This window comes from Rhinoderma darwinii, chromosome 8 (assembly GCF_050947455.1).
Source record: "Rhinoderma darwinii isolate aRhiDar2 chromosome 8, aRhiDar2.hap1, whole genome shotgun sequence".
NCBI lineage: Eukaryota > Metazoa > Chordata > Amphibia > Anura > Rhinodermatidae > Rhinoderma > Rhinoderma darwinii.
In genome coordinates, this window is record NC_134694.1 from 67,942,026 (window position 1) to 67,961,781 (window position 19,756).

At 45.0% G+C, this 19,756-nt stretch overlaps 1 protein-coding gene across 1 annotated transcript in view; it reads left to right on the forward strand.

The window, feature by feature from the left end:
• The first annotated feature begins 6,117 nt into the window (after window positions 1-6,117).
• MAGT1 (magnesium transporter 1) overlaps window positions 6,118-19,756 on the forward strand; it is a 36,417-nt gene continuing 22,778 nt past the window's right edge. The window contains exons 1-3 of the mRNA XM_075835711.1: window positions 6,118-6,278; window positions 11,470-11,639; window positions 14,811-14,928. Coding sequence (XP_075691826.1) covers window positions 6,192-6,278; window positions 11,470-11,639; window positions 14,811-14,928 — 375 coding nt within the window. The 5' untranslated portion in view covers window positions 6,118-6,191. The remainder of the gene's footprint in view (window positions 6,279-11,469; window positions 11,640-14,810; window positions 14,929-19,756) is intronic.

Consider the following 19,756-nt stretch of genomic DNA (forward strand, 5'->3'; position numbering starts at 1 on the left):
AATTGAGCGGTGTGAGGGCTTATTTTTGGGAGGACGAGCTGTAGTTTTTATTGGTACTATTTTTTGGTACATGCAACTTTTTGATCACTTTTTATTACATTTTATTTAGAGCTTTGGTGACCAAAAACAGTGATTTTGGCGTTTTAAATTCTTTATTTCTTACGGCGTTCATAATGCGCTATAAATGACAATTTTACTGCGGGTCGGTACGATTACGGCGATACCATATGTATATAGGTTTTTTATGTTTTGCAGCGTTTGCACAATAAAATCACTTCTTTATAAAATAATTTATTTTCTGCGTCACCATATTCTGAGAGCTGTAACTTTTTTATTTTTCGGTCAAAAAAGCTGTGTGAGGGCTTGTTTTTTTGCGGGGCGGGTTGTAGTTTTTATTGGTACTATTTTCGGGTACATGCGACTTTTTGATCACTTTTTATTCTATATTTTGGGAGGGGTGGTGACCAAAAAATAGTGATTCTGGCATTGTTTTTAGTTTGTTTTTTTGCGGCGTTCACCGTGCGGTAAAAATAACATTATAGTTTCATAGATTGGGTCGTTACAAACGCGGTGATACCAAATATGTGTACTGTTTTTTAACGTGTTCATTTTTTCTCTATAATAAGAGACTTATTATAGGAAAAAAAAACTTTTATTTTTAGTTTTGTAAAACATTTTCATTAACTTTTTTCTTTACTTTTTACACTTTCTTTTTTTACCTGCACCTTTGATCGCTGCTAGAATACATTACACTACCTAGGTAGTGTAATGTATTCCAACTGTCAGGCCCCGGGGTGCCATAACAAGCATCAGCAGCCCCCACAATTGCATGTGGGCTGCTGATGTGCTACAAACCCCCTACATGCGGAGATCGCAATCGAGCCCCGCATGTAACGGGTTAATTGCCAAAATCAGCGGGGCAACAGTTTAATTGCCAAAATCAGGGACAGCTGACCTCCCGGTTCCCGATGCACACTGTCACCGACACTGTCACAAACATGTGCATCGCGAACGGCAGTGGCGTCCTGTCACTCTGACAGGAAGTCTCCCAGGAGGCTGGTCCTGATAGGCTTCCGTACATGGCAGACACGGAGGCCATTATATGGCCTCCGATCGCCATGCTAGCCATCTGCAAACCTCACGATTTCATTGTGAGGTCTGCCGATGTGCTAGAAACCCCTGAATGCGGTGATTTCAATCGATCACCGCAATTAAGGGGTTAATTGCCGAAATCAGCGGAAATAAGCCGCTGATCGGCATACAGTGGGGTGTCAGCTGTCAGGGACAGCTGGCCTCCCGGTTCCCGGTGCACACTGTCGCCGACAGTGTGCACCGGGAACCACGCAGTAACTGTACGTCGCTGTGCTCTAAAACACTGGCCACATGGACGTAGAGTTGCGTCGTGGTGCGCTTAGGGGTTAATATTTTTTCTTTAACTTTCTAAATACTTTTTATTAAAAATTATTTTTACTTTTTGAGCTACAGCTGCTTTATATCCTGAATACAGAGCAGCTGTATCTAGTGCTAAAATCTGTAACCGTCAGGTCAGTGGCACTGATGGGTACAGTGTCAGCGGGTTGAGGGGGGTTGAATGGCGTGTGAGGGGGAAGGAGGGGGCCCAAGTTGTGTCAACAGCCGAGGGCCCATGGTACACTTAATCCGCCACTGCTTGTATTGTCCTAGAAAAATAAAAGGACGTTCAAAAAACGATGCCAACGTAAAGTAGACATATGGTAAATGTTAACTAGTAACTATTTTGTGTGGTATAACTATCTGTCTTACAAGCAGATAAATTTCGATATATGCAAATTTTTCTAAATTTTCACAAAATTTGGGGCGTTTTTCACAAATAAATACTGAATATATCGACAAAAATATATCAACAAAAATGTTAGCACTAAGTAAAAGCACTACAAAGCTATATCCACATAGAGTGACACATTTTTGAAAAATTAGGCTGTTAGAAAGGTCAAAACTTGCTGCAGTAGCAAGGGGTTGAAGCGTACCCATCACTGGAAAAGGGCGCCTTTTTTTTTTATAACCCATTAGACCCTTAAGAAATTAATTTTCTGAATATATGTTATTAAAAAAATGCAAACATACCTCCAGTAAAAGTGTACTTTCACTATGCAAATTAGGTGACTATTTGCAGGAGTCGGCTCCCGAGCATCCCGATAGGGGTATCCTGGCATCCCATGCATCCTCCCGGAATCTCACACAGCAGCATCCATGCTCAGAATGCTGGTTATCGCGAGATCTCGTGTTCTGTCTCAAAAAACGCTAACTGCTGTATTAATGCTTACTGATCGGTAAGTACTATATTCATACAGCAGTTACCGTTTTTAGAGACGGAACACGAGATCTTGCTGGGCTTGCTCTGAGCTTGGATGCTCTATAGTAGTTGTGTCATCTGCCTCCATGGAAGGCACCCCACTGATTATACTTATAATATCCATCTGGAATGGTGAGTGAGTGCTGATGTCCTCCACATTGTCCCAGTTTGCTGGTTTAAAGAGTGGGTGAGATCCGATGATGGCTGTTACTGCCAGATAGCTGCATGGAGAAATGCTGGGGAGCTAAAAATGTAGAGAGACCATTAAAGGGGTTTTCCCACAAAAACATTTATCCCCTATCCACACAAAAAAATAATTAAAAGTGGACATGTACATGTTCTATATAGATGGAGGGTAGGCCCTCAGAATCATCTCCTCTGATGGCCCCAAGGAACCCCAGTCCGACCCTGTGTATTGGTCACTTTTCCATAGCCTCCCTTTCTAAGCTCTGTTAGGAAATGGAGGTGCTTATGGTCAATAAATTGCTTTGTGTTGATAAGTCCAGAGGATAGAGAAAGGCTTTCTCTTACTGGCATGTCCCAGATGTCAGAGCTCTCTACTGGCATGTACAAGATGCAAGAGTCCTCTGCTTTCATATCCAAGATCCTAGAGCCCTCTTCTGGCATGTCCACGGTGTTTGACAGTCGAGGCTGCATAGTATATTTATGCCAAAAATGTTTAACTGGTACCGGCCTCCCAGTGTTAGTACTGCCTCTCCTGGTCATTTACCTGCCTGTGGCAACCCTATGTTGTTCACTCATTACCTAAGGCGGAGACTTATGGCCTGTCACCAGTGGCAGATCAAGTAGATAATACGCCCTAGGCTGTTCCCGAAACTTGCGCCCCCCCCTTCCCCTCCGCGCCATATCTACAGTAAACACCGACTTTCTGTGCATGCATAAATTGACAACCGGCTGTTACTATTCTACTTGTCAAAAGGGTATATCCCTACACAGTCTGATGATGTTCCTCTTGACATGGGGAATGGTAACACCCAGTCGTCGATTAGGCTAGGCCGACACAGAGACTTTTTGTTTTCCAGGAGGAAGAAATGGCATAACACAGAGTTCTAAGAAAATATGTTACAGAATTGCTTTCTCATGGGGAATACAAGGATTTACTATAACAAACATGTCAGGAGAGTTGACAGGACCTCTTTAAATCCAGTGACTGACAGGTGACGTCTTCTCTGATTAGAGTCGTTCTCTTTCTTTTACGTCTCCAGTCCAGACCGCCATGACGAATTCTCCTGACCAGTGCAGAGTTTGTTGCTGAGACATCTTTGGCCCCTTGCTTCTGTAGGCATCCCCAGCCTCAATAGCAACACAAATAAACTCAGACCTTAGACCAGACCCCTAAATTAATACAGCGATCAGACCAAACTCCTTAATTAATTCAGACCCAAAACAAGGTCTAAATACATTCAGACCCCAGTCTATACTCCTCTAAAACCAGACCCCAGAACCTGCCCTAAATTAATGCAAACCCCAGACCAGACCCTTACATTATTCCAGGAACCAGACCCCCAAATGAATTCAGGGCCCAGACCAGACTGCTACAGCTGGTAGTGTTAGGACGTTATGCACAGTATGTTCTAACGCTGGATGGCATTAGGACCCAGTGCGGCGGCACCTGGAGATAAAGAGGCTTTGACAGGGTAAGCAATATCAGCCATTTTCGTTTGAATTAATCCGATAGATAACAGCTGAATCTTTAATCCCTGGCGTTAACCCTTTGACTGTCGCAATCAACGCTGATTGCGGCATTCAAAGGGAAAGAGTAAAGGGCGGACACAGGGAGTGCCTCTGATGCGATCGAGGCCCATACCTTCTATGTTCAGACAGCCCAGGGTCCATTGAAGGACCCCAGGGCTGTCTGACCATAGTTCCTGCTGTTAGGGCATACTTAGGTGTGTCCTAACAACTGCCTGTGTACTATCCGTACACAGGCTAATGTACTGGCATATATATATATATATATATATATATATATATATGGAAACTCATGCGCATTTTGGAACTCGGGGGGCCGTTCTGATTGCTAGGGGTCCCAGCAGTTGGACCCCCAGCAATTAGATATTTATCACTTATCCTGTGGATAGGTAATAAATACTTTGTGTGGGAAAACCCCTTTAAAGAGGCTCTGTCAACAGATTATAAGTGCCCAATATCCCACATAATCTGATCGGCGCTGTAATGTAGATAACAACAGTGTTTTTTATTTTGAAAAATGATAATTTTTTAGCAAGTTATGAACAATTTTAGATTTATGCTAATTAGTTTCTTAATGCCCAAGTCGGCGTTGTAAAGAGAAGTGTATGATGCTGACCAATCAGCGTCATACACTTCTCTCCATTCATGTCCATTTGTACTCAGCACAGCATGATCTTGCGAGATCACGCTGTGCTGTCACATGTGTGGGACGTGATCACGCTGTGCTGTGTAAGTCCCACAAAAACTTTACCGAAGTCTCGGGAGTGTGAATAGACATCCCATCCTGGCTGGAGGCGATGTCTATTCACTCTCAAGACACTTCAGTAAAGTTAATGTGGATCTATGTGACAGCAGAGCGTGATCTCGCAAGATCATGCAAGATCACGCTGTGCTGAGTATGACGCTGATTGGTCACTGATTGGTCAGCGTCATACACTTCTCTTCACAACGCCCACTTGGTCAAAAGTTAAAAAAGCGCCCAGTTGGGCATTAAGAAAGTAATTAGCATAAATCTAAAATTGCTCATAACTTGCTAAAAAATTATCGGTTTTCAAAATAAAAAACACTGTTGTAATCTACATTACAGCGCCGATCACATTATATAGGAGACTTATAATGTGGTGACAGAGCCTCTTTAAGGGATAAAAAGGACATGCAGTAGCGCAATATGAATGTGCACACAAAGCACCCATATTATAATCCGCTACTACTTGTCAAATTCTACCTCAGGGTGGGTTTACAGTTTCTTGCAGCTTGAATGTGCCGTAAAGCAGCTGCCCCATGAGAGCAAGTGATGCTGCAAAGTGGCTGAGACAAGCCACCTTTCGTGCAAGTTCCACATTGCGCCCATCCTGAAGTCAGGACTCCACAGTGACGCAATTATTGAACTAATTTATCCCTATGATGTCACAACACGATATCGCTATTGACAAAATTCCAACAATGTTGCAACATTATGCTAAATGAAGGCCTCTGCTACTTTATGGTGTCATCTTCTGTGAAATAATATTGCAAAACGTTGCAGGTAGTTCTAAGGATGGACATGGATGAGAAGATAACCCTGTAGGTCTGATTGCGACTTTTCAGATTGAAGAATAATCTTTATGTCTTTCATAATAATTTGAGTATTTAGAGCAAATCGAGTTACGTGTTTTTCCCATGGGTAAATAAAAGGTTCCATCCATGGGTTAAGAATATAACATTCTTTCTGGCATTGTCGCGCAGGGACAGCCTTTGGGGGCATAAGCCTGTACAGTCGCCAAGGGCGCATAAGCCATCCCTGCAGAAATTCATACTACTGACGGCCTGGAACCCAAAGCTTGTGGCCACCAGCAATCTCGATATTATAGAGTTGTCGCTAATATATGCCATCACCTCATGACCAACCTCTGGGAGCCCCATCCTGAGAATGAAGATGTGTCCATATCACCACACACCATGAATGAAGCTGTCACACTGGCTCCTCCCTCTTTCGTCCTGACAAATAAGACTGTAACAGCTTGCTGTTCGCTGATTGGCTGCGCTTCACAATATCCTCCAATCAAGAACGGCCACTTGAAAAGTCACCTCTCCTCCCCCCTCGTTGTAGAAGCAGTGACGTCTTTCCTCCCGGTCTTCCTGGTCGGAGGAAAGTTTAGCCGGGGAGATGGCGGCGGCGGTGAAAGTAATACTGTCCGGAGTGATCCTGCTCGCTCTGTGCGGGGGTCTCTCTGACGGCCAGAAAAAGAAAGAGGTGGGTCTCTGAGAAAGCATTCCTGGGTAGTGGGCACCCTCCAAGCAGCGGCAAGGGCCTCATGGGACAAGCAGCAGAAAGTGTTCCGGGAGGGACTTGCAGCCATTAGCGGTTCCGGTGACTTCCTCTAGACGCGACACTTGTCAGGCAGGGTCTGGAGAGCAGATTTAGACGTCTCTGCGGAGTTTTCATTCTAGTGGTCTGGATGGATGAGAAGATAATGTTGTAGGTGACACTGTGCCTGTCTGATGATTTGAGTGCCAGTCATTGAATGGAAACCTTCACTGTTTACATCTAGTAACTCTGCCCTGGTCATGTGATCACACAAGTGCAGGGCTCTACAGTACAGGTATTAGATATATTATTATAGATTACTACTAGCACAGGAATTCATACACAAACCTATTAGAACGTTGCAGACCGTTTCACGATGCAATGAATAAACGTTTTTTACGTAAACTGAAATATCCCTTTAAATATGTTTCTTCACCTTCAGCAAAACTTCGGTCCTGTTCACATCACTGTAAAGGCTTCTACTTCTAATGGAAGCTATTAACTTTAATAGTGAAAAGAAAACGAAATGTCAAGTTTCCTGTTTATTTTTTTCCTTGAGTGGTTAGAATAGAGTAGCAGGCAGCGATGTTCTGCTAGAATGAACGGAGGCTAGCTGATGCCAACTTATGCCATTGGCCAGCAGTAAAATACCATTGGAACCTTTCTCTGCATTTTCTAGAGAAAGCTGATGGTGTGAACAGAGCCTTAGGCTGCATTCACATGACAGTGAAAAATGGCAGTTTTCAGAACAATGAAGTTCTATGGGTGTGTTCACACTGCCTTTTTAAACGGCCTGTGAATACTGGCCGTCAAAACATAGGACATGTCCTATTTTTGTCCGTTTTCACAGCCAGAAGGCCCCCATAGAAGTCGATGGATCAGTTTTTACCGGCTTTTTTTCAGTCCCTGTAACTGCCGGTGAAAACTGATCCTGGCATGAGGACTCCCCGCACACCGCGCTACTTTGATCGCTGAGCCCGGGGAAGCACTTGACATTACTGTGCATAGAAGGAAAGTGAAGTCGGGGCTTTCAACAATGGAATCCCCGGCCAGAGCATTGCAAGGTCTCTGGCCGGGGACTCCAGTCTTCTAGATAGCTCCTCTCCATGTAGATCGCAACCCCCCCCCATCCCCCGTAGATAGCGCCATTCTAGCTCCCTGTAGGAGCTAATACCCGTCATCCAGACCCCGCTCTGGCAGGAGATTCCGCTCCTGGAGAAGCCTCCTGCGTCACTATCCATATATGTATATATATTACACCATGCTATCTACAGGGGACACTGTAGCGCTATCTACATGGGCACTTTGGCACTATATGGGGGGGGGGGGTGTTGCGCTATCTACATGGGCACTGTGGCACTATATGGGGGATGTGGCACGATCTACAGGGGACACTGGCATTATTTACATGGGTGCTGTGGCACTATGTAGGCTCTGGCACTTTGTATGTTGGCCCTCTGGTACTATGTGGGCACTGTGGCCCTATCTACAATGGGCACTGGAACTTTATATGCGGGCACTATGTCACTTTATATGTGGGCACTGTGGTACTATGGGCACTTTATATGTGGGAATTGTGGCACTTTGTGGGCACTGGTACTATGGGCACTGGCCCTTTGTGGGCATTATCTACAGTGGGCACTGACTATCTACAGGGACATTGCAGCTCTATCTACATGGGCACTGTGATGTCTTCAGGGGGTTGGGCCAAAAAAAACTGACATTTAAATCCATCTTTTTTTTTTGTTAGCGGCCCTAAAAAACTTATAATAAATGGACAGACGGACTGGAAATGGATGAAAATTTAGAGACACTGATGCAAAATGGCCATGAAAAACTGACTGATTTTTTTTCCCACTGTCGTGCCCAAGGCTACATTCACACGACCATTTTCAGAACAATGATGTTCTATGGGTGTATTCACATTTCCGTTTTTTTATATTCTTGGGCCGTCAAAAAATAGCACATGTCCCAAACGGCCCCCATAGCAGTCAATTGATCAGTTTTTAACGGCCATCAATACTTGTAACAACCGTTAAAAAGGTGCAGAGACAGAGCTCCATCTGCCAGATCCTTCTGACTGCTACCGAAAGTGTCCGAGGTACATCCTTATTCCCACATACTGCCGCGGGTGTTTATGGACCGATTTATTTCTGTCATGGATAAATCTAGGACCCAAACGAAATGTCTGGTCGGGCAACAACCCTACATGGCGAAGTATCCCTTCCCGCCCATGGTTCTCCAGACTTCAAGTCAAGAATCTATGGGTCAGAATCCACCCGGTGAGCTGTAAAGCACAGCTGACATCTGCAGTGTATGGAGCGTGAGCCCGCTCCATACATCATCCCCTCCCCACTCCATGATGTGCTGGCACATCACGGGTCGGGAAGGGTTTAAGTAAGGAGCGATCAGGGGGCTCGGCGCTGCTGGGTCCCTTGACTGCAGACTATAAGATGCAGGGACTCTTTAGCAAGATTTATTCTTGCTAAAAACTGCGTCTTATAGTCCGAAAAATACAGTATATGTCCTTTGCAGAAATGACTTCCACCTTAAACGTCCCTGTTTCAAGGTTCCAGTTAGAATATGTCTTTAACTCATTCTAGTTCTCTGTACACTGATGTATATATTAACATTCCTACTGATTTGTGATGTTTAAACTGTATCTAAACAAAGTATATATATATATATATATATATATATATATATATATTATGAGTATGTACTATTTGTTTTGGTTTTGTTGAAAATCAATAAAAAGGTTATACAAAAAAACGCATCTGTGACATTGGGATTCAAGAGGCAAGGGAACTATTGGTTCCCTTGATGGCTATAGGCTGTGCGTCGAAGCTGAATGCCCTACACACTCACCGATGCAGCAGCGTTTTCTTCAGGTGTGGTCTCTAGTCTTCGCGGGTTCTGCGAAGGCGCCGCGTTGACGTCATCGCGCCGCCTCCGCAGAACCTGTGAAGACTAGACGCCACAATTGAAGAAGACGGCGCTGCATTGGTGAGTGTGTAGGGCTGTGTGGCATTTACATCAGGGCTGTGTGGCATCATGTACAGGGAGGCTGGGTCTATGGGGGCATTATACTGTGTGGGGACTGCTGTGGTGCTTTATACTGTGTGTAGGGCAGCTATGGGGCTTTATACTGTGTCGGGGTATATTATATACAGTAGTATACAGCAGGCTCGGCATATATATTCAATGGCGTAGCATGCAAAAGGATGTGTGTACGAAATAATTGTTCATCGTAATCGAGGTTACATGTTCAATTAATTTAGGTCATAATCGCCCAGCCCTACCCCTGGGTGCGTTTACATGCGTCAGATTCAATGCAAGAATTTCTACAACTGAAAAATCTATTCCATACTATCACGTTGGGTATGTGGACCCACTGGGCCATACCGCCTTGATGGTATGGCAGCTGGCCAACAGGTCAGTCTATAGTTTATAGGTGTACCTGAGGTAGCTCAGACAGTAGCAAGACAGGCTCGGCTGGGACTTAGGCAGCAGGCGGACACCAGGCGTGGTGAAGCAGGACAGGTGTGGTACTCAGCGCAGCACAACTCCCAACTCAATAAGGCACTTGACCAGGATAGCACGGGATACAGGTAGCAGGAACGGGAAACACAGGTAACTGGAAAACTCTTAGGAGACCATTAGCATAGACAGACTAGGGTAACCACAACAAAGCTCCGGCAAGGCAGGAAGGGGCTGGGCCCCTCTTATAGTCCAGGGTACTCATGGGCTAATTTGGCACTTTAACTCACGGGACCCGGCCGAGAGAAGTGGAAGTGAGTGCTGGTGTCACCTGAGGAGCAGATGGGGGGCCAGCGCTCACAGACTTATGGCTGCGGCCGTCAGGAGGTGAGTGAGCCTGACGGCCCGTGGCCATGGGCATGACACATCTGAGTGGGGCGGTTTCTGCAGGGTGCATGATGTTACTTACACAGCACATAGTAATCTTACTAGATCACTATGTATAGCCACATACACACATTAACGTTACTCCAGTATCCTGACAGTGAATATACATTACCTCCAGCCAGGACATGATGTCTATTCAGAATCATGACAATTCGCTAATGTTTGTGTGAGATTTACAGCAAGGCAAGCGTAATCTCGCGAGATTACGCTGTAAACTGTCATTTAAAACAAGATTACGCTTGCCTTGCTGTAAATCTAGTTAAGATTACTGTATGCTGTGTAAATGAATGGGGAGAAGTGTATGACGCTGATTGGTCACTGATTGGTCAGCGTCATACACTTCTCTCCACAACGCCCACTTGGTCAAAAAGTAAAACACGCCCAGTTGGGCATTAAGAAACTCATTAGCATAAAGCTAAAATAGGTCATAACTCTGTCAAAAATGATCGTTTTTCTAAATAAAGAACACTGCTGTAATCTACATTACAGCGCCGATCACATCATGTACAATATAGGCCACTTATAATGTGGTGACAGAGCCTCTTTAATTTGTGTGCACCTTTTAATATGTTTGGTGCATTTTCCACTTATGTAAATGAGTTTGTCCTCTTGCCGACATTTTTCGTAACTGCACCTTATGGTCGGCAAGGGGTTAGCACAATTTGTACGATAAGCTGATGGCTGAGCCCCCGCACCATCAGTCGTGGGTGTCCGCTGTATGTTACAGCAGACACCCTGCTATAATGGCCGGGACCAAAGCTAGCTCCGATTCCAACCGATTAACCCCTTAGATGCCATGGTCAATAGCGACCGCGGCATCTACATGGTTTGTAGTTCTTAGGATAGGCCATCAATATTAGATCGGTGGGGCAAGTGAATGGGATAGTGGAGCAATACCTTGCACAGCTGCTACACTTGTAACGGGGCGTTCAAGTACAAGCCAGGAGGAGGACCATGGAAACAATGAAGAGGCTGCGCGGCACCTTCAAACAGCTGATCGGCAGGGGTGCCCGCTTTCGGACCCCCACGATCTAATATTGATGGCCTATCCTAAGTATAGGCCATCAATTCTAATAACCCACATAACCCAATTTTCCACTAAGTTTTATGGCTTTATTATTCTTGCTTGTTCTTATTATGCCTAGTGCCTGCATTGCATGTTCAGCTACTCCCATCTCGAGTAACGTTTCTGCTTTTTATTAATATATAGATGTTGTTATCAGAGAAGGTCGGTCAGCTCATGGACTGGGCCAGCAAGAGACCCGTCATTCGTATGAATGGAGATAAGTTTCGGCGACTTATCAAGGCTCCACCAAGAAACTATTCTGTGATTGTCATGTTCACAGCTCTGCAGTCACACAGACAATGTGCTGTTTGCAAGTAAGAAAAAAATGAAATGATGGACTTCACTGCTACACTGCTCTCCTAATAACAGCTTAACCCCTTCCCCCTGCTTGCATTCTGGGCCCTAATGACCAAGCCATTTTTTAAGTTTTCCCATCGTCACATTCGAAGAGCTATAACTATTTTATTGTTCCGCCGATGCAGTTGTATGAGGGCTTGTTTTTTGCGGGACGACTTGTAGGTTTTATTGGTACCATTTGAGAGTACGTGCGACTTTTTGATCACTTCTTATCACATTTTTTTAAAGTCAGGATTAACAGAACTGCAATTTTTCCATTGTTTTTTATTTTATTTAGTCTGGGTCGTTACGGACGCGGCGATACCAAATATGTATAACTTTTTTGCTTTATTGTGTTTTTTTTTTAATAGTAAAGCAGTTTGTAAGGGGAAAAAAGTGGGTTTTTCTTTTTTTTTTTCACATTTTTTTTAAAATTAACTTTATTAAACTTTTTTTTTACTTGTCCTACTAGGGGACTTTCATATGCGATCTTCCGATCGCTATTATAATACACTGCAATACTTTTGTATCGCAGTGTATTACTGCCTGTCCGTTTAAAACGGACAGGCAACTGCTAGGTCATGCCTCTGGCATAGCCTAGCAGGCATTCATTACAGGCAGACCTGGGGGCCTTTATTAGGCCCCCGGCTGCCATTGGAGACACAGACACTCGGCGATCTTATCGCCGGGTGTCAGTGGGATGAGAGGGAGCTCCCTCCCGCTCTCCAAAACCACTCTGAAGGGTTAAACGGGTGAGATCGATACTAATATTGATCTCACCCGGCAGAGCAGGGACGCCCCCAGCACTCAGCGGCGCTGTAGAATAAAGCTCATTAATGACCGCCGTGAAAAGGCTAATCGGCGGTCATTAAGGGGTTAAAGGGGTATTCTCAACTCAGACACTTATGGCATAGCCTCAAAAATATGCCATAAATGTCTCACACCTATATCCAGAATGGGAGTCTCACTCGCTCAGTTGTCAGCAGAGAGAGCCGAGCACATGTGCAGCCACCTCTCCATTCAGGCGAGGCTACCTCACCAGGCATGACGGGGGTTGGGTGTCACCCTTACCACCTTCTCGATATGTATGCGGGACCTCATATATCAGACGTTTATGGCATATCCTGTGGAAAGTTGGTCAGCACATCCTAACAAAATGACATAAATGTGCAGGTGCACGCTGTGACTGCAAACAATACAAAAGAAACATTGCAACAGTTTTCTGCGAGCGCCAAGACCACCAAATGTACTGTATAGATTTTAAATTGCGTTACTGCTATTTAAATAAAACTTACCCTAAGAACGTCACATTTGTATGTTCACACGCAAACGCAAAATACGTCTGAAATTACGGAGCTGTTTTCAGGCGAAAACAGCTCCTGAATTTCAGACGTAATTGCAAGTACTCGCGTTTTTCACGGCGTCTTCGTAATTGGAGCCGTTCTTCATTGGAGTCAATGAAAAACGGCTCCAAAAACGTCCCAAGAAGTGTCCTGCACTGCTTTGACGCGGGCTTAATTTTACGTGCCGTCTTTTGACAGCAACGCGTAAAATTACACCTCGTCTGAACAGAACATTGTAAGACCCATTGCAAGCAATGGGCAGATGTTTGGAGCCGTCTTTTCAGGCGTAATTCGAGGCGTAAAACTCCTGAATTACGTCTGAAAATAGGTCATGTGCACATACCCTTAGGGCACAGTCCCACCTAGCAGTGGTGGCAAATGGCTGCACGATTGTAATATTCGGCAAATTCATGCGGCTATTGTCCACTGCAAGCGAGCCAGGCTCGTTTTGATCAAATTGAATGAGCTTGCTTGCCCGACTAGGTGACCTATTTTAAGTGGGCCCCTAGCCTAAATAGACTTCTCCCACCTGCTCAAACGTATTCTTAATTAGAATGAGGCTGTTTCTACGTACCGGAGTACATTCCGCAGGCTAAGGGTATGTTCACACGCTGAGAGGCAGTTACGTGTGAAAAGACAGACTGTTAACAGCTGCCTCGTTTCACACGTAAAAGCTCCTCCTCGTAATTTACGAGGCGTCTGAGACGCTCGTAAACCTTGAGCCGTGCTTCATTGATTTCAATGAAGAACGGCTCAAATTACGTGGCAAAGAAGTGCCCTGCACTTCTTTGCCGAGGCAGTAAATTTACGGGTCGTCGTTTGACAGCTGTCAAACGACGACTCGTAAATAACAGGTCGTCTGCACAGTACGTCGGCAAACCCATTCAAATGAATGGGCAGATGTTTGCCGACGTATTGTAGCCATATTTTCAGACGTAAAACGAGGCATAATACGCCTCGTATACGTCTGAAATTTGGCCGTGTGAACATACCCTTAGGCCCAGGAGAAAGCTGTCTTGTCATGGCGAGTTGGCTTACAAAAATGTGATCGCTATGGAGAAGACATGAAAACTGGTGCACAGGAAAAGTGGAGTAGTTGCCCATGGCAACCAATGAGGTTGCTTCTTTCATTTTCCAAAAGGCTTCTGAAAAGTAAGAGGTGGAATCTGATTGGTTGCCATGGGTAAACTACTTAACTTTTCCTTTACACCAGTTTTGATACATCTCCTCCAATGTGCCCTAAGAAACTGACATTTGTAAGTATAGTGAACGTAGCCGTAATGCAATTTAAAATCAAGACCGTACATTTGGCGGTCTAAGCACTTGCAGAGTATTGTTACAATAATGTTTTTATATCCTATTGAAATCCGCAATTCCGATTACCCGTTAATAAACATGAGGTGGTACTTAGCAGTTACTTTAGTTTTGATATAAACATTGTTTTTGTTGGCTTTTTTGGGTTTATTTTCACACTAGAAGTTCCTATAACACAGACTATGAGCAACGCTCCATATTACAGCATTACTCATCTGCTAAAGCTACAAATGGAAAACCTTTCAAAACTTCCCAATGTATGTATGGCTTTTTTTTTTTTGTGAACCCTCAAGATCCACTAGACCTAAAGCACAGAGCTGATAACCATCACATCACCTCGGTTCCCGCTCCGTTTTCCAAATAGTTCCTCATCATTCTTCGTTCTATGTTGGTTTGTTTTATATGAATTTATTGATGCTACATTATGATGCAGCCTTTTTGCCTATGTACAATAAGCTATAGAATTGTTCTCATGCAGTATTTCCTATATAGGCAAGCTGACGAAGAATACCAGATCCTGGCAAATTCGTGGCGTTATTCGAATGCATTTACCAATAGGATTTTCTTTGCCATGGTGGATTTTGATGAAGGATCAGATGTCTTCCAAATGGTAAAGTATGAAATTTGCTGCCTTCATATTAGGGAGTAGGATATTACAATGCGTTGTCCATCAAACCAAACTGATGCTTGTTTTTATTCAATCTGCATACAAAATAATTGGTATCTAGTTTGTGCTTATTTGCATTTAGTTTTTTTCAATTTGCTGTATTTTGAGTAGTTTTTCAATCCGTACAAAAAAAAATCCCCACCCATCTATAGTACTGATGAGGGAGAGCTCACAGCTTTTTATGTGCTATGTAGTAGGGTGTGGATTCTTTAGGGAGCAGCAGAGACGTTAGAGACAGACATGGTCTGTTCAAAGAGGACTGGCATCCTGCAGAACTCCGAGAGGCAACAATCTGTGGCAGTACCATAGAGGATGCACTGTACGCTCTTAAAGGAGTTGTCCGGTTTCAGCAAATTAATGTTATTTTTTGTATAATTAAGTTATACAATTTTCCAATATACATTCTGTATTGATTCCTCATGGTTTTCAAGATCTCTGCTTGTTATTCAGTAGGAACATTCATTGTTTACTTCCAGTGGATACAATTCTGTCCATGGTCATGTGATGGACACACAGGTGCTGGGATCATTACAGTATGTGTATCAGAGGTTCTAACGATCTCTACACCTGTGCGTCTGTCACATGACCATGGACAGAATTGTTTCCACTGGAAGTAAACATTTGAATGTTCCTAACAGCAGGCAGAGAAATTAATAGAAAGTCTATTGGAAAATTGTTTTAACTGTTAATTATTTTAAAAAAAACACAAAAAAAAACGGACAACCCGTTAAGGCACAAGACGCACAGATTCTGATTATAATTTTTGCCCAGTGTAATTAAGAGAATATTTACAATACAAATATTTTTTATTGTGGTAAATCTTGTGTGATATGGTTCATGTGTAAGGGTATGTGCACACGTAGTGTTTTCAGGCGTATTTCGGGGCGTTTACGCCTCTAAAACGCCTGAAAACACAGAAGCAGAACGCCTACAAAAATCTGCCCATTGATTTCAATGGGAAATACGGCATTCTGTTCCGAAGGGGTGTTTTTTTACTTCTCATTTTCAAAAAACGGCACGTAAAAAGACACCCGCGAAAAAGAAGTGAATGTCACTTCTTGAGCCGTTTTTCATTGACTCTATAGAAAAACTGTTCCAAAAACGTCCGTAAAAAATGCAGTGAAAAACGCGAGTTGCTAAAAAAAAAAACTTCTGAAAATCAGCTCCGTATTTTCAGACGTTTTTGATTTTGTGTGCGCACATACCCTAATAAGTCAAAGGGGCTGTGCCATCCGAATAACCGTTGCCTATATTTCCTATTAAGCCATATGGACGTCATAGGATCTCGGGGACCCCCATCCTGAGCCAGAGCAGAGTTACTAACAAGCAGTGGGTCTTGTTCTGGCAGACTTGGTGTCTCCATTTATAACATGGCCATGCCATGTACTGATATGTGTACGTAGTCGACTGTTTGCCTGGGTATTGGGGGCTTCCATATTAGAAAGATCATCTGTCATGGGAACCGATTGAATGTTTTTTCTCAGACTATGTGCTGCTGTACTTTTATTATTAATATAATAATTGTAAAAGTGTAAACCTCCATCTAATGGTTATAACCATTTCCGAAATCGTTGGTGTAAGAAAATCATAATATGTAGATTTAGTTACAAAAAAAAAGGGTTGGAGAAGTCCTCTAGTGCCCTATATGTGTGATAGGAATTTACAATATAGATGTTAGGGATCTGCCAGGTACTACGTCTAGGTATACTCCTGGGATTAATCAATCCACACCTGAGGCCAGACCTGTTCGACTGACACCCTCTCCCACCAACCAGGGTGGCAGGCTCAGGAGTGGGAGAGCCTATCGCGGCCTGGTCAGTCGGAGTTAGCTCCGCCCCCTGTCCTTTATTACCTGCTGTGTTCTCCTCCTCAGTGCTTGTAATTCTTTTGGATTCCTGGCCGCACTGCTGCTTGCTCCAGCCTGCTTCTGCCTTGCTGCTGTTCTGCTTAACCTGCTTTGCTTTGCCTCCGGCTTGCTTCCTCCTCCGTGCTCACTTGGGTATACTCCACCTTATCCTGGTCCTGACTACTCATTCACCGCTCCGTTTCCTCACGGCGTTCCGTGGGCTACTGCCCCTTCCCTTGCGTGTTCCCTGTTTGTTTTCCCGTGCACTTAGACAGCGTAGGGACCGCCGCCCAGTTGTACCCCGTCGCCTAGGGCGGGTCGTTGCAAGTAGGCAGGGACAGAGGGCGGTGGGTAGATTAGGGCTCACTTTCCCTTCACCTCCTTCCTGCCATTACATAATTACAAGCCCCTTACCTAGTCTACCATTTCCCCTACGCTGACGCTATCATGGACCCCCTTGAGACCCTGACCCAGCAGATGCAGGGCCTCTCCCTACAGGTCCAGGCCCTGGCCCAGAGGGTCAACCAGGGTGACGCTGCCGTAGTAGTTCCCCTCACCTCACCTCTAGAACCCGACCTCAAGTTACCTGACCGGTTCTCAGGGGACCGTAAGACGTTTCTCTCCTTCCGGGAGAGTTGCAGACTGTATTTCCGCCTTAAACCCCACTCCTCAGGTTCCGAGAACCAGCGGGTGGGTATCATCATATCCCGACTCCAGGAAGGGCCCCAAGAGTGGGCCTTCTCCTTGCCTCCTGACGCCCCTGAACTTTCCTCTGTTGATCGCTTTTTCTCTGCCCTCGGACTCATTTACGACGAGACTGACAGGACTGCTTTAGCTGAGAGTCAGCTGGTGACCTTACGTCAGGGTAGGAGACCGGTTGAGGAGTACTGTTCTGATTTTAGAAAGTGGTGCGTAGCTTCTCGGTGGAACGATCCGGCCCTAAGGTGCCAGTTTAGGTTAGGATTATCTGACGCCCTGAAGGATCTGCTGGTTAGCTACCCCTCTTCTTACTCCCTTGACCAGGTTATGGCCCTAGCAGTACGACTTGACCGACGTCTCAGGGAACGTCAGCTTGAACGCTTCAATGTGCTCCCCTCTGACTTTTCTGCGATCCCCCCCCGAGGTCCCGTCTCCTCGCCCCTCCACGGAGGACTCGGAGGTACCTATGCAACTCGGGGCCTCCATGTCCCCTCGACAACGTAGGGAGTTTCGCAGAATGAAGGGTCTCTGCTTCTACTGTGGGGACGACAAGCATCTTCTGAACACCTGTCCCAGGCGCAAGAATAAAAAGCCGGAAAACTTCCGCGCCTAAGTGTTCATTGGGGAGGTCACTTGGGCGCACAGGTATTTCCCGTTAATGTGAAACGCAATAAAATTTTGCTTCCCTTTCAGGTCTCGTTTGCTGGCCGGTCTGCCACTGGCAGTGCCTTCGTGGATTCTGGCTCATCTGCTAATATCATGTCTGTGGAATTTGCTATGTCTCTAAAAATGCCTTTTATTGATTTACCTTATCCTATCCCTGTAGTAGGTATCGACTCAACTCCCCTTGCTAATGGTTATTTTACTCAGCATACTCCTGTTTTTGAACTCCTGGTTGGCTCCATGCATTTGGAGCAGTGCTCTGTACTGGTGATGCAGGGATTATCGTCTGATCTGGTATTAGGTCTTCCCTGGTTGCAGTTGCATAATCCCACGTTTGATTGGAATACTGGGGATCTCACCAAATGGGGTAATGAATGTCTTATGTCATGTCTTTCTGTTAACTCTATTTCTCCCCGGGAGGAGGTAAACACGCTTCCTGAGTTTGTTCAGGACTTCGCCGATGTGTTTTCTAAGGAGGCCTCCGAGGTGTTGCCCCCCCATAGAGATTACGATTGCGCCATCGATTTGGTGCCTGGTGCCAAGCTTCCTAAGGGGAGGATATTTAATCTTTCATGTCCTGAACGTGAAGCTATGAGGGTGTATATCCAAGAATGCCTGGCCAAGGGTTTCATTCGCCCCTCGACTTCTCCTGTAGGTGCTGGCTTCTTCTTTGTGGGGAAGAAGGATGGTGGTCTTAGGCCGTGCATTGATTATCGTAACCTGAATAAGGTCACCGTAAGGAACCAGTACCCACTTCCTTTGATTCCGGATCTTTTTAATCAGGTTCAGGGAGCCCAATGGTTTTCTAAGTTCGATCTACGGGGGGCATATAACCTTATCCGCATCAAAGAGGGGGATGAGTGGAAAACTGCGTTCAACACACCCGAGGGTCATTTCGAATACCTGGTCATGCCCTTTGGGTTGTGTAATGCCCCTGCTGTCTTCCAGAATTTTATTAATGAAATCCTGAGAGATTACCTGGGTAATTTTCTTGTTGTGTACCTTGATGACATACTGGTGTTTTCCAAGGACTGGTCCTCCCATGTGGAGCATGTCAGGAAGGTGCTCCAGGTCCTTCGGGAGAATAATCTGTTTGCTAAGACTGAAAAATGTGTCTTTGGGGTACAGGAGATACCATTTTTAGGGCAAATCCTCACTCCTCATGAATTCCGCATGGACCCTGCCAAGGTTCAGGCTGTGGCGGAATGGGTCCAACCTGCCTCCCTTAAGGCGTTAGTGTTTTTTAGGGTTCGCCAACTATTACAGGAGATTTATTGCCAACTTCTCGGTCGTCGCTAAGCCTCTTACGGACCTTACTCGCAAGGGTGCTGATGTCCTCCATTGGCCCCCTGAGGCCGTCCAGGCCTTTGAGACCCTCAAGAAGTGCTTTATCTCGGCCCCCGTGCTGATTCAGCCCAACCAAGAGGAGCCATTTATTGTGGAGGTTAACGCATCCGAGGTGGTAGTGGGGGCCGTCTTGTCCCAGGGTACCAGCTCCCTCACCCATCTCCGCCCCTGTGCTTACTTCTCTAGGAAGTTTTCGCCCACGGAGAGTAACTATGA